A 23,659-nucleotide genomic window follows, 5' to 3' on the forward strand; every position below is an offset into this window, starting at 1 on the left:
CCTTCCCGAAGGGCCGTTAGCTACATAACAAGAACCTTCCCGAAGGGCCTGTCGGCTACACAGTATTTACCGATGACACACATCTCGTTGGCTACACAATATTTATTGACAACATCATCCCCCCCAAAAGAAAAGTCGTCTTCGGACGACAACACAACAAAACTCAAAATAACTAACTACAACTCCGACACCGACGCTTTGTATTTCAACACCAATGCTCTGCTCTTCGATACCAACGCTTTGTATTCCAACACCAATGCTCTGCTCTCCGACACCAACACTTTGCACTTCGACACTGATGTTGTTTCGGGCAGTTGTCTTATTCCCAACAGCTGTGCTGTTTGGTGAAGAAGGGTCTATGTTAAGTGAACTTGTTCGTTCCGAAAGTGTATCACGGACGAAGAGTTCACTCCACGCTCATGCTCCCTGGGCACTCCGAGCCGTGCGAGTTAATTCCCTTCCGTCTGGATTCTCTTCCCTCGACGAATACAAGTTCAAAAATTCCTCCCTTGCTTCTTCCACCAACTCCACCCACTGTCGAGTCTCCAACAATTCCTCGGTGCTTCGGTGTCTGTCGGCAATTTGCTGAAACCTCCATCTGCGCTCGACCTGTTGTGCCAAAATTAAATTTTCTTGCGTACTGTGTATTCCATCTTTTCCCTTTATCTTATTTCTATCCTTGTTTAGCTGATTTGGCATTAGTCTTCATTCCTCCTTTGTTCCAAGTTCATGGGGCAACGGTGCCAAATGTTTACCCTATGGGTAAATTAGATTAATGCATACAGACAATGAACAAGAACAACAGTACTCAGTTTATTATTCGCATATGCCAAAGACATTACATTATGCTTATGATGATAATTACAATGATCCTAAAGGGTGTATATATACTTTCCTAAGAACCTTCCCGAAGGGCCGTCGGCTACATAAAAAGAACCTTTCCGAAGGGCCCGTCAGCTACATAGTATTTACCAACGACATACATCCCGTCGGCTACATAATATTTACCAAGGACAATAGAGTTGAAGAATGGAAAGAAAAAAATAACACCTTATACTGTGAAGATGGAAATGGAAAGCAAAGAATAATGTAGACTATACAGAGGCCATTGTTTAATTCGCACTCTCGCTCCTGATAAGAATATGCTTGTTTTTAGCTGAAGAAGTTAACAAGATTTTACCTCGAAAAGCAAAGGTAGAGTCAATATAACCATCCCCTATGGATTCCACTATCTCCCATACAACCTTAGCTAATCCTATATGGTGTATGGTTTTTCCATTTTAGGTGTCACATGACACTACCCATACATTTTTTTGTTTCTGCACGATATGTCAGTATGATGTTCCAAGTATTGTGTACGTCTTGTGTGCTCTGTTTGGTCCCATACAACATCTCATTTTTTCTTTGGCATGGCACTTGTAGCATTTCATATGAATTCTGAGGTTACGAGGAGTCATTGCCATACGACAATTCTATTATACACGGGAAAAAGAATTTCAAGTATAGATAGTAAAATTTCACATAAATACACATCATTTCCATCATGTATGGAAAAAGTTATATTTTGCATCACATATGACATTTTTATTTTGTATGACCAATACATACTTGGAGGATCATATGGCCATGTTTGCATCCCATACGGAACCTCCAAATAGTTGTACATACCTTCACATGTATGCTCTATGAGCCCTCTAATCAGCCACATGGCACCAATAGTGATCAGCATGGGGAAGTTTTATTATGTTGTACGTCATGTGGTTAGTCTAGAACCATTCTTCTATATAGAAAAAGAGTGGGGGGTTTTGATGGTTATGTATGTTGTATGACCATCTAATTACCATTTGTCTGTATGAGAAATCAAAACTTTTTAAAATTGCATAGTTCTCTAGTCATCCGTGTGTACTGACAATACAAACTATTGACATCGCACAATTATTTGGTCATGTACAAATAGAGTGGCCACCCATATGGAGTGTCATGTAGATGAGGCATAACTTGTTACAACTTCTAGTGCGGTGATCAGTTCTTTAGTGGGGAGTACGATTTGATCAAAACTTTGACATCATATGTTGATCAAGCACAACAAAATCTTTGTTTTTGGGTTTTATTAGTATTGTTGACACCTTAAGAGTTCAAGAAAACGATGCACACCAAGTTTTTTTGTGGTTCTAAAGGTGTTAAATTGGTCTTCGTGACAGGGGTGTTGCCCCTCGACCTTTCCTTGTAGCATGATCCCAGAACCCTATGACATTGCCCCCAAATCTCTTTAAGGGGCATTGTCCCCTAACCCTATTGAGGGTGTTTCCCCTAGACCCCCATTTGATTTTTGAAGTAAACTACAATGTTGAATTTGTGCAAATACAAGTCATTGTCTACACTCGCTCTTACACATTCTGAATATGCTTGATGTATGGAAAAGGACATTTTTTGGGGTGGGATGATGTAGTTTTTATACAATGCCTATTGTTATGTTTGATAATATTTGTTATCTGTCAATGTAGTAATTGTCTATTGGTTGTCACTCTTGGGTAGTTGTAAGTGGGGCACTCGGTTCATGGTTGTCTCTATTGGTAATTGTCATGTGATTTCCCCAATTTAGTAGGTTTTAGGAGTATGGGCGTGTAAGCTCATCTTCGGGACCCTCATGAGCTAACACTTGGATTTGAGGGTTTCTGTGTGGTTGAACTACATATAATAAAATTTCACATAAATACACATCATTTCCATCATGTATGGAAAAAGTTGTATTGTTCATCACATATGTCATTTTTATTTTTGTATGACCAATACATACCTAGAGCATCATATGGCCATGTCTGCATTCCATACGGAACCTCCAAATAGTTGTACATACCTTCAAAAGTATGTTCTATGAGCCCTCTAATCAGCCACATGGCACCAATAGTAATCAGCATGGGGAAGTTCTATTTTTTCGTACATTGTGTGGTTAGTCTAGAACCATTCTTCTGTATAGAAAAAGAGTGGTGGGTTTTGATGGTTATGTATGTCATATGACCATCTAATTACCATTTGTCTGTACAAGAAACCAAAACTTTTAACATTGCATAGTTCTCTTGTCATCCGTGTGTACCGACAACACAAACTATTGACATTGCATAGTTATTTGGTCATGTACAGATGGAGTGGCCACTCATATGGAGTCTCATGTGGATGAGGCATAACTTGTTACAATAGCTTCTAGTGCGTTGATCAATTCTTTTGTGGGGAGCACGATTTGATCAAAACTTTGACATCATATGTTGATCAAGCACAACAAAATCTTTGTTTTTGGATTTTATTAGTATTGTTGACACCTTAAGAATTCAAGAAAATGGAGTGGCCACTCATATGGAGTCTCATGTGGATGAGGCATAACTTGTTACAACAACTTCTAGTGCATTGATCAGTTCTTTAGTGGGGAGCACGATTTGATCAAAACTTTGACATCATATGTTGATCAAGCACAACAAAATCTTTGTTTTTGGATTTTATTAGTATTGTTGACACCTTAAGAATTCAAGAAAATGATGCACACCATGGTGTTTTTTGTGGTTCTAAAGGTGTTAAATTGGTCTTCATGATAGGGGTGTTGCCCCTCGACCTTTCCTTGTATCATGATCCCAAAACCCTATAGTGTTGCCCCCAAACCGCTTTAAGGGGCATTGTCCCCTGACATTGTCGAGAGTGTTGCCCTAGACCCCTATTTGATTTTTGAAGTAAACTACAATGTTGAATTTGCACAATACAAGTCATTGTCTACACTCGCCCTTACACTTTCTAAATATGATTGTTGTATGAAAATGGACTTTTTCTTTTGGGTGGGATGATTAGTTATTATACAATGCCTATTGTTATGCTTAATAATTTTATTTCTTTGTCAATGTATTAATTGTCCATTGGTTGTCACTCTTGGGTAGTTGTAAGTGGGGCACTTGGTTGATGGTTGTCTCTATTGGTAATTGTGATATTTCTATCAGGATTTAACTGTGTAGTTTTTGAGTCAAACTCATTGACCCATATTTCATGAGTAGTGATTCAACATGAATCCATCTCTCATGAGAACAAATGGAACACTTAGCACTAATTGGACCCAAGTGATGCTCACAGAGGTGAAGCACCGAGACTTCCCGGGAGGTCACCCATCCCAGTACTACTCCAACTCGAGTGTGCTTAACTACAAAGTTTCCTCCATGGTTAAGCCCACTCTGCTTGCCACTCCATTTGCAAAACTTTCACCAAGTGTTGTGCCTTATGAACCATTCATTAGAAAGCCCCTTAAGCTCATCAATTGATAAGTAGGAGATAATTTCCACAGCAAGTCAAATTGTGATATTGCTATCAGGATTTAACTGTGTAGTTTTTGAGTCAAAATCATTGACCCATATTTCATGAGTAGTCCATCTCTCATGAGAATAAATGGAACACTTAGCACTCATTGGATCTAGGTGATGTTCATAGAGGTGAAGCACCGGGACTTCTCAGGAGGTCACCCATCCCAGTACTACTCTAGCTTGAGCACGCTTAACTATGGAGTTTCCTCCATGGTTAAACCCACTTTGCTTATTACCCCATTTGCAACACCTTCACCAAGTGTTTTGTCTTATGAACCATTCATTAGAAAGCCCCTTAAGCTCATCAATTGATAAGTAGGAGATAATTTCCATAGCAAGTCAAATTGTGATATTGCTATTAGGATTTAACTGTGTAGTTTTTGAGTCAAACTCATCGACCCATATTTCATGAGTAGTGATTCAACACGAATCCATCTCTCATGAGAATAAATGGAACACTTAGCACTCATTGGATCTAGGTGATGCTCACCAAGGTGAAGCATCGAGACTTCTCGGGAGGTCATCCATCCTAGTACTACTCCAACTTTAGTGCGCTTAACTATGGAGTTTCCTACATGGTAAAACCCACTTTTCTTGCAACCCCATTTGCAAAACCTTCACCAAGTGTTGTGCCTTATGAACCATTCATTAGAAAGCCCCTTAAGCTCAACAATTGATAAGTAGGAGATAATTTCCACAGCAAGTCAAATTGTGATATTGCTATTGACCCATATTACATGAGTAGTGAGAGTAATATTGAATCACTACTCATGTAATATGGGTCAATGAGTTTGCCTCAAAAACTACACAGTTAAATCCTGATAGCAATATCACAATTTGACTTGCCGTGGAATTATCTCCTACTTATCAATTGATGAGCTTAAGGGGCTTTCTAATGAATGGTTCATAAGGCACAACACTTGGTGAAGGTTTTGCAAATGGGGTTGCAAGCATAGTGGGTTTAACCATGGAGGAAACTTCATAGTTAAGCACGCACAAGATGGAGTAGTACTACGATGGGTTACCTCCCGGGAAGTCTTGGTGCTTCACCTCTGTGAGCATCACCTAGATCCAATGAGTGCTAAGTGTTCCATTTATTCTCATGAGAGATGGATTCGTGTTGAATCACTACTCATGAAATATGGGTTAATGAGTTTGACTCAAAAACTACACAGTTAAATCTTGATAGCAATATCACAATTTGACTTCCTGTGGAAATTATCTCCTACTTATCAATTGATGAGCTTAAGGGGCTAGTTGGAGTAGTACTGGGATGGGTGGCCTCCTAGAAAGTCCTGGTGCTTCATCTCTATGAGCATCACCTAGATCCAATGAGTGCTAAGTGTTCCATTTATTCTCATGAGAGATGGATTCGTGTCGAATCACTACTCTTGAAATATGGGTCAATGAGTTTGACTCAAAAACTACACAACTAAATACTGATAACAATATCACAATTTGACTTACTGTGGAAATTATCTCCTACTTATCAATTGGCAATGTCTATACAGCCACGAAAATGCACTTCCTTACGAAGGAGAGGACTTAGTCAATTTTTCAAAAAGTTAAAAAAAACAATGTAAAGGAAGTGCATTTCCGTGGCTGTATAGCCATGGGCTTATCAATTGATGAGCTTAAGGGGCTTTCTAATGAATGGTTCATAAGGCACAACACTTGGTGAAGGTTTTACAAATGGGGTTGAAAGCAGAGTGGGTTTAATCATGGAGGAAACTCCGTAGTTAAGTGCGCTCAAGCTAGAGTAGTATTGGGATGGGTGACCTCTCGGGAAGTTCTAGTGCTTCACCTTTGTGAGCATCACCTAGATCCAATGAGTGCTAAGTGTTCCATTTATTCTCATGACAGATGGATTTGTGTTGAATCACTACTCATGAAGTATGGGTCAATGAGTTTGATTCAAAAAATACACAGTTAAATCCTGATAGCAATATCACAATTTGACTTGCTGTGGAAATTATCTCCTACTTATCAATCTATTGGTAATTGTCAGTGTGATGTCCCCACTTTAGCAGATTTTAGGAGTATGGGCGTGTAAGCTCATCTTTGCAACACTCATGAGCTAACACTTGGATTTGAGGGTCTTTGTGTGGTTGACTTACTATTTATAGTAAGTTAGGAGAGTTAGTTTCTATTTTTAGTATTGCACAGTGGTGACACTTAGGTTTAGGATATCTCATTATTTTCATAGAGCTTTGATACTAAGAGCATAATGGAGGTAATTAATTAAGTCTAAATTAATTAAATAGCATACTGAGTTTAAAGTTCTAATTGAATGGTGTGACCAAGAAGCCTCTTTAGTGAAAGGTGTGCACAAGAAGTCTTGGAGATGAGTGTAATTAAGAAGCTTTTGCATTAAAAAAGTTATAAATACAATTGCTTTCAAAGGATCGATTTATCACATTATGCATTTATGTTTTGTAAAATTTGTGAATTGTGAACATCCAAGAGTTTGGATGTTGAGTTTGGAGAAATTGTGAATTTCGTCAATCTTTTGTGGCACTTTGGGTTGGTTCTCTTTGTCAATGAGTTGTGCCAGTCATCTGATTACTGGCTGCTAATTGATCAGGGGTTGGAAGGCATATTTTGTGCCAAGAATTATTTATCATCTGCTGCAAATTGATGGGAGTATGGACGGCTTTTAGAAGAAGGTTTGATTCTGCAATTACAAACCAGTGTTTGGTGATTTTGGTGACTTTAGCAGGGGTGGGAAGGGGTGGCGTACAAATTTCAGAGGCAGTGTGGAGTTCCCATTGGTTGCCCTCATACTTGAGGAGTAGCAGACATATAGCAGGGCTGCAGTTAGTTGGGAGACAAATACAGGAATAATGTGCTCATTACTGGGCCAGCATTTGTTGCTAAAGACCAATCTCTCATTCATTCATGATCAGCAAGGTTCCAATGTTGATGATTATCATTGTTAGGTTCTCTTATTTAATAAGTTTATGCATATTGCTTTGGCATTTGTAAATATTTGCAAGTTTCATTATAGCAAATAAAGTTGGTGTACAATTTGTGATAGTTTTCAATTTGATGTAAATTGTTATCTTGCAATCTGATATTTTCAAAATACAAAACCTCCAAAACACAAAAATCCAGTTCTTCAGCATAGATAGAGTGTGAGCCAGCAGGCCTAATTACAGTTGGGTCCTTTAAATATGTCATGTACTGCCAAGGAAGGGAGTAGTGTATAGTGGGAAGAAATCCTTGGCTGACCATGAATTCATGAGCTGATAAAGATATATTTTACTCCTATATCTAGCATACATTGTCATTTTTATTATTATTTCATGTATGTAATTTACCAAGTATAGTAGTAAACAATTTGCATCTTTTAGTGTCCCTCACAATCCACTGCCTTCAAAAACATTCACCCTTAAGGACACTGCAATAAAAACAATCGATGGCCTATTTTGCATTCTTTCCATCATCAGAAATGATGAACACATCTTTTTCTGGCCGTGTATCTTTGATCACTCTCAATGATGTCTCTATTGAAGCTTTCTCCTTTGCCAAGAAAGTGTTTCACATGTTTTCATACCCTGAACTATCAGGTCTATTGCAAAAGGGTATTCAACATCTCTCACCAATAATGTTCCAGCTTTGAAAGGAAGCCCAATGCCATAAATGTAATGAGTAAAGCTCTGAGCTACAACCTCTTTGATTTCATTTTCGAAGGACCTATCTAATGGGCCTTTTAAAATAACCACAACATTCTTTGGTTCAGAAGGTGGTGGCATTGGCATAAAAGGATGTGGGCCAGCTGGTTTTGTCAAGCCTCTAGGATGCCTCTTCATGCTTGTCTCAGCAAGATTATGATGAGTCTTTGATTTGTTCCTTTTCACACCATCTTCCTCTTCCTTTCTACTATATTCCAGGATTAGATGTTTTAGCAGCCCTTTCATATCTGGCCCCTTACAATCTTTAATTTTGTGCCTGGAGATGGTCCATAAATAATCTTTTACTCAATAGTATGAGTAAAAGAAAACCCCCACCACTAGACATTTTCTTAATTGTTGTTGAATAAGCCAAAGTGGCAAACCTGCATCAATTTTAAAATGACTCTTTACATTTCAGCCCGAGGCTGCTAACTAGAACTTCCACCCAGCTCATTCTTTTTACTCAAATTGCTCTTTCCACTTCATCATATTTTAACATTATGTGGATCCTCAATTAGGTTATCAACTTATCATCTTTGACTTGCAAATACACCTTCAACTTCCATGTAGGATTCAAGACAAAACTTGCATATATTTCTCGCAAGATAAAGAGATATCATTTTTTTTTACTCTCATTCTGACTTGTGTGTGCACATTTATTTCCATGTCTATTAGCAGCTATTGAAGCTCTTAGTAAGGTAAATATTTTTTCTCATCGTACTCTCTCCTACAAAATGTTCTTTCATTTAATTTTCTAAGCACAAATATTACATTCACACAATATGATATCACTGCTAACTCCAATTTCTCTCTGTTTTGCTAAAGCAGTTTTGCATGTGTCCCATTGGGATTCCAACATAAGCACTAATGGAGCGGTTACCCTAACTTTCAGTATCAGCTTGATCAATAGTCCTTACACTTGATATAATGAAAATCAAAACATTCTTATATTCTTGAAAATCCTCAAAGTGCAAGTAGAATATAAAGGTAAGGACCCTCAAATGCATCACCACCTACTCCTAACCAAACCAAGGAAACCCTAGTAGCATCGTTCTTTCCTCAATAGCCCTAGGACATTTTTAATTCACAATTCTCAAAATCTCAGCTCCTAATGCTCTGGGATGGATCCTCAAATTTCAATCAACTTGAAGCTGAAAGATCTTCAAACCACTACTATCAAAAATGTTCCTACTTGACAGACTACAACCACTTTGTAGCTTGCAAATTTTATATTACAAGTTATATTACCTGGCTACGCTACTATCAATTCTCTCTTCATATTCTGATTCAAAAACCACTTCTCTAGCACTTGGCTAAGCAGATACTTCTCTACACTTGCTTCCATCCACAAACAAAGTGGGGTTGCTAAATAATTAAACTGCTAATGTTGGATTTCAAGTTCTTCAAGGATAAGAATTCTATACCTAGAAACTTCATAAACAACTCAAAAATGCAAAGTCATAATATAGAGAAATATATTAAAATGAGAGTAGAGAATTCATAATATGCATCCTTAAATGAAATCTTAATATAGGATTTTCAGAAAGTCAGCCATTTTTGCTACGTACTTGTTATATGTCAGTCATTTTCAACATGCATCAGTCAACCTTCCTGAACATAACTGATACTTACTGATTTCCCTAGTAGTCTTGACTGAGCATTTGCAAATAGACTAGTATATTGTGGTCCATTCCCAATGAGGGTAAAAACAGGCTTGCCCATACCTACCTGTGAAATGTTAGAAATATCATTAAGATGCAGGTGGGAAGAAAACATACAAAGCATGAAATATTGTGTCATAATATTCAACCAAATTCAATACAGATCCCTAGTTCTAAGATTAGCTCTAGAAGCCTTTTAAAAGGTTCACATACATAATGACCAGCTTATGTTATTTTATATATCTATTTTGATATATCTGATATTAAACTTACAAGTTGTTCAGTTGCTGTCCCTGCCATTGCAATTGCAGCATCTGCCAGGTTGGCGACATCGGCGAACAGGTCCCTGGTCAGTAAAAGGAAAGCATTGCCTTTCTTATATGAAAAAGAATATAGGATGTCACTTTCTCTGTTGAGGTTGCTGCTTGCCCAAAGTATATTTTCTGTACACAGTACTGAATCCTCAATATCAGGTGAGAGGCTTCCAGAAACACCAAATTTCCATCCCATTGATATCAGTGTTTTGGAAAATCGACCTCTTTCCAGCGAAGAAAATATAGGAACTAAAAATATTGTTCGATCTGAAATTGGAGACATCAGTAGATTGTCAACAGCATCAAGAATGGTCTTCCAATTGAAATAAACCTGTTTTCAAATGGGAATTTTTTAGATTACATATTCTTGTGTTCATGTTTAGTGCTAATCCAAATGTACAGTTTTAAGTGCATTAGCCAAATAAAGAGTGTTGTGTACAGTAAAATCAGAAATAAATGGTTGAAAAAACCTCCAATGCTCTACTGCCAGGTAAAAGTGCCACACATAAAGATGGTTGTTTCTTCTTAAGGAACTCCAAGGCTCCTGATGGGTTGAGATTATCCATCATCGGATTTCCCAGATCTCTTACCTGTTTTCAGAACTGTCAATCAGTATATGTGCATCCATAATTTATTCGTCAACTAAGTCTATTCAATGGTTCTGCCATTTATAATGCTAGAGAGTCAAGAATAGCAATATAACCACATAGTAGTCAGCTTGGAAGATAATTCCAATAAATCAGAATTTTAAATCTTGGAAAATGAAATTACTGTCCAAGACCTTTGATTCAGCAGAAGGTGGAAGAGCCTTTTTCAAGCTTGCTGCAGTAATGCTATCCCTTGGAACGACCAGGCTACAAATAAAATGTCATAAAAAAGTTAATTTGAAATTATTTAATAATTGAAGTTCAGTATATCAAGAAAAATAAAATTTGTACCATGGTAGCAGCTGAAATATACATTGGCTAAATAGTGTTGGTATTTGTCTCTTGGTTTTGGTCATCAAATAGTCAGACTCATAACAGTAAAGTATCTCTTTGAAACCCTAACTACTTTAAGGCACCAAGCCATTGTATAAAGACCTGAAGCCCCAATGGTGTGCAACCATGAATATCCTAGGGCCTAACTAACACAGAATATTCACTCAAGTCTACTAAATATGGTGGATGAAGAATAAAACAAGGGAGGGAAGATTTCAGCAAGCCAAAAAGAAAAAACACAGTTTTGGGAAAATGACATCATTTCAAAGTAGATTATACAACTAGGAATGTAAAGAATGTAAACCAGTGAAATAGAAACTAATGAAAAGCCACTGATCGAAAAAAGGATCAGTATGATGTCTGGTATAGGGATTTAAGATTTTCCAAGATTTTAATGTTTAAGTGATTGCTGTTTCAGGACATTCAAACTGCCAATTGTCATCAAGAGGTAGTTTTGAAAACACAGCATTGTCAAACCCATTTAAGTAGTATTGCAACTGCCAAGGTGATTTTGACTATAGTGGGAACACTTGTTGAGTTTTATGGAGTGGCAAGCAATGCAGAGAAAAAATTGCAGGCTTAACTTGACAATTTTGTTAAAAATTCTCACCTGGAACTGTGTGACCGTTGAAACAAAAAAAATGGCAGTTTTTCATTTTATTTGTTGTTTGCAGTGACTTGACTTGTGAGCAGAGGAAAGTGGTCTTCCAAGCCCTTGCTAGGTGATTGCAAAGTATTAGAGGTGGATTTGAGTGGATTTAAGACAGATTTGAACCGTTTTTCAAGCAAAATCACTCCCAGGTGGGTTTGCTGAATTTGTTATTTATGTTTCTTTAAAACATTCTATTCTTTTTTTGTTGCATCTACATCAAAATCATTACCAAGTAGATAGAAAACATTTTGAATCATTAGATCAAGATTCAACACTATTTTTGACAAGTTTTTTTTGAATCTATCACTGTTTTTTCTGAAGAATATCTAGTTTTGTTTTGAAAATATCAACCCTAGCAGTTTTTTAGTATTTTTTTAAACTTCAAATGATGTCTAAAAATATTGAAATGAATTTAGATCGTTTCTAACTTTGTTTAATTGTTTACTAAAATATTTACCTTGTGTTTTTTATGTTTTATGTGTAGAGAAATAGTTAACCATTAAATCAGCATGGCAAATTCAGAGGAAGTGTGGCCACTAACACCATACCCTTCTAAATATATAGGCACTTAGTCTAAAAATGCTAGAGATAAGACATGGAGGTATGCCTATGAAGCACTAGATGAGATTGGGAAGGTTATTTGCATAAAATGGAAGAGTAAATTCTGGAGGCATGGACTGCCTCAAATACCCACCTTGTAGGCATTAGGTGTTTACCGCATAGGTTAATTAAGAAATGCACATAGATAATGAACACGAACAACAATATTCCTTTATTCGCATATGCCAACGGATTACATCAAGCGCATCAGGTAAGATAAGATAAGATGATTTATAATGTACCCAAACGGGGTATAAATACTTTCCGCCGAACCTTCCCAAAGGGGTCCACCGGCTACAAAATAATCCTAATCTACCCGTCGGCTACCAAATACACAATCTCCGACGGCATAATCCAGTTGGCTATAGTTTCTACCGACGACATCATCCCCCCCAAAGAAAAAGTCATCTCCGGACGACAATTACAAAATACAATTACAACATATCCAGGATAGATTAACAAAACAAAATACACTAATTGGTCTCCAAAATGTGTTGCATCTGCAGCCTCTGCGAATACAATACTGTCTCCTTAATCAAGCTGATCTTGATAGCCACCCGTGCTACTTTCTCTACTGCCAACTCCTGGGTACCCTGAGCCATGTGTCACTGTACTGCCTCCAACTGGATGATCAGCTCCTCTTGAGCTCTCTATGCATCCACCAAGACAGCCTCATGTCCAACACCTACTCCAAGTGCCTCCAGTACACAGACACTCCATGCCTGCAGCAGCTCCAGGTCTCATCAACTAGTCACACTTTCGACAACTGATAACCGCAACGACTGGGGGTCTAGTGGGCAACACACCAAGACCAAATTAGCACTCCAAAACCCACACAAAAATGCATGGAACACACTATTTTTGCAATTTCTTTTGATCTCACACTCTTTTTGGCAACCACTGATGTTTTCCCTTCCCTTTGGCATTATGCGTTACTCATTTTGAACAATTTGAATCTATCGTCATCACTTTTTTTTTTTTTTTGCTCCTACCTGTTCTGTCTCTCTATCACTCCCAATTGCTCTGATAGTTTCACCTTCAAAGCTGAAGATTAGTGCCATCACTGCATCACCATGAAAACTTCATACAAAACATTGCACGGAGATTAAATCATAGCCTGTGGAAGACTAAAGCACCTCCCGAGGATATTGAAAACACTACCCGCGGAAAAGTAAAGCACAGCTCGTGGAGATCTAGCCTAGTCCGCAGAAATCTTCCCGCAAGTCACTCAGTGTCCGTAGGATACCCAGTGTTCGCAGGACACTTAGTGTCCATGGCCAAACATCTGCGGGACGCCTAGTATCTATGGGCACGCGTCCGCGGAAACAATTAAAGCCGCCATCACAAAAAGTCAAACCGCGGCCAAAAATAGTGACCTGCGGAGGAACCAAGTTCGTAGAAGGAGAGGGAGCTGTGGAGTTCAATCCGTGCAAGACAGGGAAAAGCCGCACTACGCCGGGGTTGGAAAAGTGAAGCCGCCAATGAACAAGATGAGCTCGTGGACACCAAGATGCAATTTGCGGAGAATAAAAAGCCATCCACACAACAAAAGTCCCCTGGAGATAAAGGCAAGCCATGGGGAACAAAAGACTTCCCGCAGAGACACAGCCTGTAGAAAAGGTGCCCATAGAACAGTTTGCAGGGCCCTTGTCCGAGCAGACTTTGCTCGATCTTCAATAATCCTCTGGTTTCTTCTCTACTTTTCCATCAACCTTCGTTGTCTTTAGCTGTCCTTTTCCTTGTGTGATTTTCTTTACTTCTCCCTCTTCCTTTGTGATTTTCTTCGTATGTCCTTCTTCCACTATGGTTTTCTTCTTTACTTCCAGTGGTATTTTCTTCCCTTCTCTATCTTCCTCTGTGATTTCCTTCACTTCTCCTTTTACTTTGTTCGCTGGCTTTCTTTTCTTACTTTTCTTACGCTTGCCCTCGCTTTCTTCATTCTCAATTTTTTTCTCCACCATTTCATTGATCTCCATTTTCTCTAAGAGCTCTTGCTTTGTCACTGTTTTCACAGTAACCTCGATCTCCTTCTCTAATTCATTCTGTTGCAGCTCCACTTTTTTCGAAGTTGACTCATCGGCATCATCTCCCAAATTCATGGTTTGTAGTGTGGCTTCGTTGTATGTGATGGGCTCCCCCTCAGTGAATGCATGGGCGGGTGTTTCATCTAGTGGCGCATCCCCTACTTTCATTTCTCTGAATTCTCTTGGAAACTCATCTCCGTTGTGGCCTTCCTCTACTGTCAGTACATTGCAGCTTTGGAACAGTTTGTAGTCCTCCATCTGCCAGTGGAAGAGACCATTGACCGAGTCCAAATCGTCGTCTGTTGAGCCTCCTTCCAACCGCAGGACTCCCTCCTGATCCGGTTCCATACGTTGTTTGCCTTCATCCTCCTCTTCTTCGGAATCTGATGACAAGGCTTCTTCCCCGACCATTTGGGTTGCAAATCGATGACAAATCGCCGGCCTTTACTTTCGAGTGACAAGGTGTTCTTCCAGTCGTGTCTCTGGCTTGAATAAGCCATCTGTGGCCCAGGATGGCGTCATATCCTTTTCTCTTCAACGGAATCACGACGAAGTCCAGCAAGAATGACTGTGTGCCAATCGTCACCGACTGAGCCATTAGGATGCCCAGGGGTTTAATGCCGTGTTGATCCGCTGTCAGCAATTGAAATTTAGGAGGTCACAACATCGGTTGTCCCAGCTTCTTCCAGGTCTCCTCGAGTAAGACATTTATGTCAGACCCCTTGTTGACTATTGTGTCTGTGAGAACATGTCCGAGGATCCCCATCTCGACGACTGCCGAATGCCATCCGGATGTGAGGGCTAGCAACATTTGGTCTTCTCCGCTTGCAGCAATTTCCTTCCCTCTTCCTTGTTCTCTGGGTAACCTCGGAGCTGGCACAATATTTGTGAGGGCGGATCGGAGTTGGGGCATCGTAAGAAGCAAATCATTTATCTTGATAGGTATCTTCATTTGTAAAATTTGCCCTACAATGTTTTGTTCCGTGGAGTTCCTTGCCGAAGTGCTAGTGGTGTCCCTCCTACTGAGATGTTTCCGCTTGCAATGCCTTTTCAATCTTCGCCAGCGCTTCCCTAAATTTCCTCTTTTCTTCTGCCAGGTCTGGGTACTCTTTTGCTTGCCTCTGCGTAATTGGCAACACCTCTTCTTCATCTATCTCGACAGTGATCAAGTTGACTCCAGACTTCAGACACTTGGCATCTTCATGATCGCCAGGTCCACACCATCTGCATAACAATTTTGTTGTGTTCGCCGTTGTACAATCTTGGGCAAAGTGGCCCCACAAATTGCATGCACGGCATTGAACTATCGGTTGGCCATTTGCACCGTACTGAATTCAACTCCTCCTGCCATTATTGGTGTTGCCACTGTTGTTGTTGTTGTTTTGCCCTCTGCTATTATTTTTGTACCCACTCGAAGTGACACCATTAATGTTTGTGTTTCCATTCCCTCCTGATGTGGAAGTTGCCTGTGTCAGGAGCACTTGTTGAGGCCCTCTGGTTTTCATATTGAAGGGGCATTCTTTTATGGAATGTCCCATGATCTGGTAGATCTTGCAGAATTGGTTCTTTGGACAGGATCCCTTTGTGTGACCTTCTGCCTTACATTCCGTGCACCATAGTTCGCTTCCCTTTGTTTCTTTCTGCATGTTTTTGAATTCTTTCATCATCCGGATCATGTCCTTTTGGAGGGCTCGGACCTTTTTGCTACTGTTTTCTTCATCGCTACTTTCTTCTTCTGAGAATGCATTGTCGTTTGACTTAGAAGAGCTACTCTTCTTCTTCTTCTTTTTCGTCTTTTGCTCACTCTCTAGGTTCAGTGCCCAGTTGTATGCTTCAGTGTATGACGACGGCGGCACGATCTTCATTTTCTTTCGCAATTTTGGGTGTAGGCCTTCAATGAACCACCTTTTCAATAATCCATCAGCTGGTTTATTCTCCATTTTGTTGATCAAATCCTTCAAGTTCCTGGCATAGACTCGAACTGTTTCATTTTTTCCTTGTCTTGTATTATATATTTTTGCTACAATTTCGTTGTCATCGTGGAGTAGTTGAAATTCTGTTGCAAACTCCTTCTTAAGGTCATCCCAAGTGGTTAAGTTCTGGGGATCTGCATTGGCAAACCAGTCGATTGCAACACCTCATAGGATGGCCGGAAACTGCCGAACCCATTCATTTGTATCGGTTATGCTATTTGCCCTCCAAATTGTCTCGCATGTCTTGCAATGTCGAATGGGGTTAGCCGTACAATCGCCATCAAAATTTGGCAGTTTTTCTTTTGGTCTTGCCATCACTACTGGATTTTGTGAATAGGTGTTGTTTGGTCTTGCAATATTGGTACTGTTCACTCCCACACTGGCGATTTGCAATCCCACACCGATGGACTATTCTCCACACCGGCGATCTGCACTCCCACACCGGCGGTCTATTCTCCCACACCGACGGTTTGCACTCCCACACTAGCGGACTGTTCTCCCACACCGGCGGTCTGCTCTCCCACACTGATGGTCTGCTCTTCGACACCGGCGGTCTACTCCCCCACACTGGTGGTCTCAACAACTACAAACCTTGATGAAGAAGGATCTTCTAAAGTTGTCCCTTGCAGAAGTGTATTTCGGACGAAAAGTTCACTCCACGCTTGTGCTCCCTTGGCACTCCAAGCCCGTCTGGATTCTCTTCCCTCAACGAATACAAATTCAAAAACTCCTCCCTTGCTTCTTCCACCAACTCCACCCGCTATTGAGTCTCCAACAATTCTCCCGCGCTTCTGTGTCCATCGGCAATCTTCTGGAATCTCCTTCTGCGTTTAGCTTGCTATGCCAAAATTAAATTTTCCTGCGCAGTACAGATTCCATCTTTTCCCTTTATCTTATTTCGATCCTTGTTAAGCTGATTTGGCATTAAGCTTCATTACTCCCTCCTTCTAGGTTCATAGGGCAACGACTCCAAATGTTTACTGCATAGGTTAATTAAGAAATGCACACAGATAATGAATACGAACAGCAATACTCCTTTATTCGCATAAGCCAACGAATTACATCTGGAGCATCAGGTAAGATAAGATGATTTACAATGTACCCAGATAGGGTATAAGTACTTTCTGCCGAACCTTCCCGAAGGGGTCCGTCAGCTACATAATAATTCTAATCTACCTGTTGGCTACCAAATACACAATCTCCGACGGCATAACCCAGTCGGCTACAATTTCTACCGACGACATTAGGAAGCATGATACAAATTCATGTAACAAAAATACATAAGAGATAAAAAGAATTGTTAATGCCTTGTAGCCATAGAAGAGAAAAATTCTAAAGGGAGAGGAGAAGATTAGTTGTGAGGGCAGACATAGTTGAAACTCAAGGTGCTCCAACTTACATTGAAGAACCAACACTTGAGAGCATAGTACGCTCTCTTTGTGGCCCACGCATCTGCAAATGAGTGCCTCTGCTTTTACCACTTCTGCTTCCTCTAGTAGAGTGTCTGGTTCTTCACCACCATTAGCATTAGGGATAGTCATTTATTTTTTGTGCAAGAACACACCTGGAGCACAACCATCATTAGGGGCCAATGGATGGAACAAGGAGGCATATGAGAAAAAAAACATTGCATGTGTTGATCTCTGGTATTTCAACAATCTCCTATTGCATGTGGATAAGAGTTTCTATTAGCTAAATTTGGTAACCACAATGATAGATTCAAGAAAAGGGTACAAGGCACCTTCTTGCAAAGATTTGGATGGGAGATTAGTAAATAATTAAAGCCCACTTGATTTCATTTATCAATTTTAATTGTTTTTTCTTGTTTATTAAATCAAAGTTTTGTACGAAGACTTGATTTCAACTTGCTTTTATAGGTTGCTCATAAATGTGGTTGATAGGGTAAGAGCAGTGGTGGACCAAAAAAAACAAGTGCAGTAAAATTTGCTGCACCATTTTTTTGATGGGCAGACAGATGGAAAAACTGAACAATTATTAATTTTTTGGTTGCTTGTGAAGACAATGAGGTGTTTTGGAAATCAATTGATGCCTCCAACTGTCGTCGGTAGAAATTGTGTATCGGCCGACGGGTCCCTTCGGTAGAAGTATTGTTATATAGCCGACGGGTAAAACAGTTTGTAACGGGTATAATGTACTTGGCCGACGGATACCTTCGGGAAGGTTCGTCGGAAAGTATTTATAACCCCTTCGGGAAGTATTGTAATTATTATTATCATATCATATGAGAAAAGCATAATGTACTGTTGGCATATGCGAATAATAATAGAAGTTCTACTATTTGCTGTTCGGTGTTCGTATCAATTTCCTGTGTGCGTTGCTTAATTAATCCATACGGTAAACATTTGGCGTTGTTGCCCGATGGATCTGGCACGCAGGCAGGCGGAGATGAATTAAATGCCGAATCAGTTGAACAAAGACAAGAGTAAGCTAAAGGAAAAAGATGACATACGCGTTGCGCAAGAAAATTTAATTTTGGCTCAGCAGATAGAGCGTCGAAGGAGGTTTCAGAAGATTTCCGACGAAAGCAAGAGTGCGGAAGGATTGTTGAAGGAGACTCGACAACGGCTTGATTTGGTGGAAGAAGCGAGGGAGGAGTTTCTGAACCTGCATACGCCACGGGAAGAAAATCCTGACGGAAGCAGATCGACTCGCACGGCTCGGAGTGCAGAAGGAGCACGACCGTGGAGTGACCTCTTCGTCCGAGATATACTTCCGGAACGGACAGCTATGGTTGACAAACCCTCTTCTTCACCAAACAGCGTGGAAGCAGAAAACTGCGCGGGTGTTGAAAACAGCACGGGTGTGCAAAACAGCGCGGGTGTCCAGAACAACGCGGGTGTACAAAACAACGCGGGTGTCCAAAACAGCGCGGGTGTTCAGAACAGCGCGGGTGCTCAAAACAGCGCGGGAGTGCAAAACAACGCAGGTACACAACAAAACCCTCGACATACAGTAATAATGGCAGGTCCGAAGGAAAAATTGCCTAAATTTGATTGTGATGAAGCAGCTGATCCCATTCGACATTGTAAAACATGTGAAACGATCTGGAGGGCGAATGGCATAACAGATACAAACGAATGGATCCGACAATTTCCCGCAACTCTACGGGGTGTTGCCATTGATTGGTTTACTGATGCTGATTCACAGAAATTGAATAGTTGGGATAACATTAAGAAAGAGTTCATCGCAGAATTTCAACTTTTGCGTGATGACAACGAAATTGTCGCAGAGATATTCAATACCAAGCAAAAGAAGAATGAAACTGTACGGGTCTTTGCCAGGAGGTTGAAGGACTTAATCAGTAAGATGGAGAATAAGCCCGCTGACGGGTTACAGAAAAGATGGTTCATTGAAGGCCTTCACCCAAAGCTGCGGAAAAAGATGAAGATCGTGCCGCCATCCACATATAATGAAGCATACAACCGGGCAATGAACCTCGAAAGTGACCAGAAGACAAAGAAGAAGAAGACCAGCTCGTCCGATTCAGATGACGATGCATCCTCCGGAAATGATAGCAGCGATGACGAAGGAAGCAACAAGAAGGTTCGTGCCCTTCAGAAAGACATGATTCGAATGATGAAGGAATTCAAGAACATGAACAAGGAACCTAAGGGCAATGACCTATGGTGCACGGAATGTAAGAAGGAAGGCCATACGAAGGGATCCTGCCCGAAAGAGCAATTTTGCGAGATCTGCCAGATTATGGGACACTCAGTAAAGGAATGCCCTTTCAATTTGAAAACAAGAACACCGCAACAAGTGTTCCTGACACAAGAGGCCTCCCCGTCCGGAGGGAACGGGAACACCAGTATGGAAGGTGCCACATCGGGTGGATACAGAAACAACCGGCACGGTCAAAATAACAACAATACCAGCAACAACAATAATGGCGGAAGGAGTCGAATTCAGTATGATGCGAATGGTCGGCCGATAGTTCAATGCCGCACATGCAATCTGTGGGGTCATTTCGCCCGAGAGTGTACAACAGCGAACACACCGAAGTTGTTATGCAGATGGTGTGGACCTGGTGATCATGAAGATGCTAGGTGTCCGAAGTCGGGAGTAAACTTGATCACCGTCGAGACGAACGAAGAAGAGGTTTTGGCCATCACACGGAAGCAAGCAAAAGTGTACCCCGACCCGGCCAAAGAAAAGAAGAGATTGGAAGAAGCACGGGTAGAGATCCAGAAAGCAACATAGGCAGAAACGGCACACCTGAAGGACACGCTGAGTACTTCCGTACGGAACTGCTCAAAACAGAACATTGTCCGGCAAATTTTGCAAGCCGAGATACCTGTCAGGATAAGTGATCTGTTGCTCACTATGCCTCAGCTCCGATCGGCGCTCACAAACATTGTTCCCGCTGCTCAACTACCAGGAGAACATGGAACGAAGCAAGAAAGTGGAGCAAGTACAGTGCACAAAAAGGAGAAGGAAAGTGGCGCAAGTGCAGAAGATCCGATGTTGTTAGCCCTCTCATCCGGACGCCATCCAGCAGTCGTCGAAATGGGAATTCTCGGGACTGTATTGACGGAAACAATTGTGGACGGAGGGTTCGGTGTCAACGTGTTGCCTGAAGACACTTGGAAAAAGTTGGGACAGCCGACATTATGGCCGCCTACATTCCAGCTGCTAACGGCCGATCAACATGGAATCAAGCCATTGGGAGTCCTGAGAGCACAACCAGTGACGATTGGAACACAACCGTTCCTGTTGGACTTTGTCGTGATCCCACTGAAGCGGAGAGGATATGATGCCATTCTGGGCCGGGGGTGGCTGATACAAGCCAAGGCAAAGCACGATTGGAAGAAAAATACTTTATCACTCGAAAGCAAAGGCCGGAAGTATGTCATCGATCTACACACTTAGATGGTTGGAGAAGAAGCTCTATCGTCAGATTCCGAAGGAGAAGATGATGAGAGGAGGCAGATTATGGAACCCGATCAGGAGGGAGTCCTACGATTGGAAGGAGATGCCGATCTGGATTCAGTAAATGGTCTTTACCACTGGCAGATAGAGGATTACGAGCTCTTTCCAAGTTGTAATATGCTAAGGATCGACGAAGGAAAGAAAGAAGGAAATGAATGTCTGAAGGAACACAGAGAAGCCGAAGGAGGAAATGACTGTCCGAAGAAACACAGAGAAACCGACGGAGGAAATGAATGTCTGAAGGAACACGGAGAAGCCGAAGGAGGAAATGAATGTTCGAAGCAACATAGAGAAGCCGAAGAAGGAAATGCGAGCATGACTGAAGCTGAAGAACAGAACATACAGTACGAACCCAAGAGAAGGAAAGATTCTATTGTACGACTGCGCCGGAAGAAAGTATTACGTCGAACCACAAATATAGTAGAAAGGTACCGGCAGCCACGAAGACACATGATACCGTCTGCACAGGCAACAAAGAGGAAGGGCTCAATAAAAGTTGTAGCAGTACAGAGTGAAAGTGTTATTGACGGACAGAAGGGGCAGTTGACGGAGTCCATGGTACGGGGCTTCGGGAACAAACTGGGCGATATGGAGATGACACAGAACAAGCGTAGCAAGTTTCCACTCGGACAGTGGGTGTTGTACGACGATCAGAATGAGATCAAATCAGGCAAGTTCAAAATTAAATGGGTCGGGCCATACCAGATACGGGAAGTGAGCAATAACGGAGCAATAAAACAGTGGATGCTAGACGGAAAAGAAGTATTCGATGTAGTGAAGAGGTCGAAGTTGAATGTCTGCAATGAAAGAAGTAACGCACCCCGTGGACGAATAATTGAGAGAAGACTGTAAGTACTGTATATATGTAAATATTGTAGATAATTGTTCCAGAAGTGAGATTTTAAAAATTGAAAAAAAAAAAAATTGAAAAAAAAAAGGGCGTTGTACGGTTTTTTGCAATGCACCGTACGGTTTTCCAGCCGTACGGATTTCCATAAGAAGAGTACGATTTTGTTGAGGTGTGGTACGATTTTAAATGCACCGTACGGTTTTCTTTAAGTAAAGTACGGCTTTAAAAAGCACAGTACGGGATTTTGAGACATGGTATGGTTTTTTACACCGTACGGATTTCAAGTGTAGTACGGTTTTTAAAAAAAAGCACTGTACGTTTTCTTAGTACGGGATTTTGAGACATGGTACGGTTTTTTACCCCGTACGGATTTCTTCAAGTGTAGTACGGTTCTAAAAAGCACCGTACGGTATCTTATTTATCACCGTACGGTTTCTCCTTGCCTGTGGTGTACGAACTTCAAGAAGAGGGGAACTGAAGGCAATGTACGGATTTTTCTTGGAGACTTGAGCAATACAGATTTTAATAGGCAATGTACGGATTTTGAAACAATAATACGACATACTGTATGGATTCTGCATTTTTCACAGGTGGGCAACAACCACCGTACGGATTTGAGGAGGGAAATTTTGGTACGGATTTGTGAGGTACGGCTTTGTTATTAAATTTTTGTACGAATTTTTCAAGACGGTGGGATATTGCAGAACGGTTTTTTTAAGCAGATTGGAATCTAGATTGTGTCAAGTTGGAAGCCGTACGGATTTCATCACAGAAGGATGACAGGAGGTTTTCTAAATCCGTGGTTGCCAGAAAGAGTGCAGAATCGGCAGATAATGACAGAAATTGTGTGTTCCGTGCATTTTTGTGTGGGTTTTGAAGTGCTAATTTGGTCTTGGCGGCGAGGGGCGCTGCCCTTCGACCCCGCCCTGTATTGCGACAGGGAGCGCACCCGGGGCACTACCCTAGGACCTCGCGAGGGGCACTGCCCCTCGACCCCGCCGGGGGCGTTGCCCCTTGGATCCCCAGTCGTTGCGGATATCAGTCGTGGGAGTCTGACCAGTTGAATTGAAGTTGCTGTAGGCATGGACTTTCTGTGTACCAGAGGCAGTGGGAGCAGGTGTTGGCTGTAAGGCTATCTTGGTGGATGCGTAGAGAGCTCGGGAGGAGCTGATCATCCAGTTGGAGGCAGTGCAGCGACACTTGGCTCACGGTACCGAGGAGTTGGAAGCAGAGAAAGCAGCACAGGTGGCTATCAAGGTCAGCTTGAAGAATCAGTATTGTGTTAGCAAAGGCTATAGATGCAACGGGATGAATGTGAAAGTAATATGGCAAATCAATATTGTTGTATTAGTTGTTTGAGTTTTGTTTTGTAGTCGTCAAGAGACGACTTTTCTTTTTTGGGGGGAATGATGTCGTCGGTAGAAATTGTGTATCGGCCGACGGGTCCCTTCGGTAGAAGTATTGTTATATAGCCGACGGGTAAAACAGTTTGTAACGGGTATAATGTACTTGGCCGACGGATACCTTCGGGAAGGTTCGTCGGAAAGTATTTATAACCCCTTCGGGGAGCATTGTAATTATTATTATCATATCATATGAGAAAAGCATAATGTACTGTTGGCATATGCGAATAATAATAGAAGTTCT

General features: G+C 41.0%; 1 protein-coding gene across 8 annotated transcripts in view; it reads right to left on the reverse strand.

Moving 5' to 3' along the window:
• Nucleotides 1-23,659, reverse strand: part of LOC149567568 (uncharacterized) — a 328,096-nt gene that overhangs the window by 51,714 nt on the left and 252,723 nt on the right. For all 8 annotated transcript variants that reach the window (XM_089820793.1, XM_089820792.1, XM_089820799.1 and 5 more), the window contains 4 exons: nucleotides 10,765-10,837; nucleotides 10,454-10,573; nucleotides 9,943-10,314; nucleotides 9,641-9,736 (listed from right to left, as the gene is read on the reverse strand). In XM_089820793.1, coding sequence (XP_089676919.1) covers nucleotides 9,641-9,736; nucleotides 9,943-10,314; nucleotides 10,454-10,573; nucleotides 10,765-10,837 — 661 coding nt within the window. The remainder of the gene's footprint in view (nucleotides 1-9,640; nucleotides 9,737-9,942; nucleotides 10,315-10,453; nucleotides 10,574-10,764; nucleotides 10,838-23,659) is intronic.

Source organism: Cupressus sempervirens, chromosome 3 (assembly GCF_028749045.1).
Source record: "Cupressus sempervirens isolate cs-2001-9-10 chromosome 3, ASM2874904v1, whole genome shotgun sequence".
NCBI classification, from domain to species: Eukaryota; Viridiplantae; Streptophyta; class Pinopsida; order Cupressales; family Cupressaceae; genus Cupressus; species Cupressus sempervirens.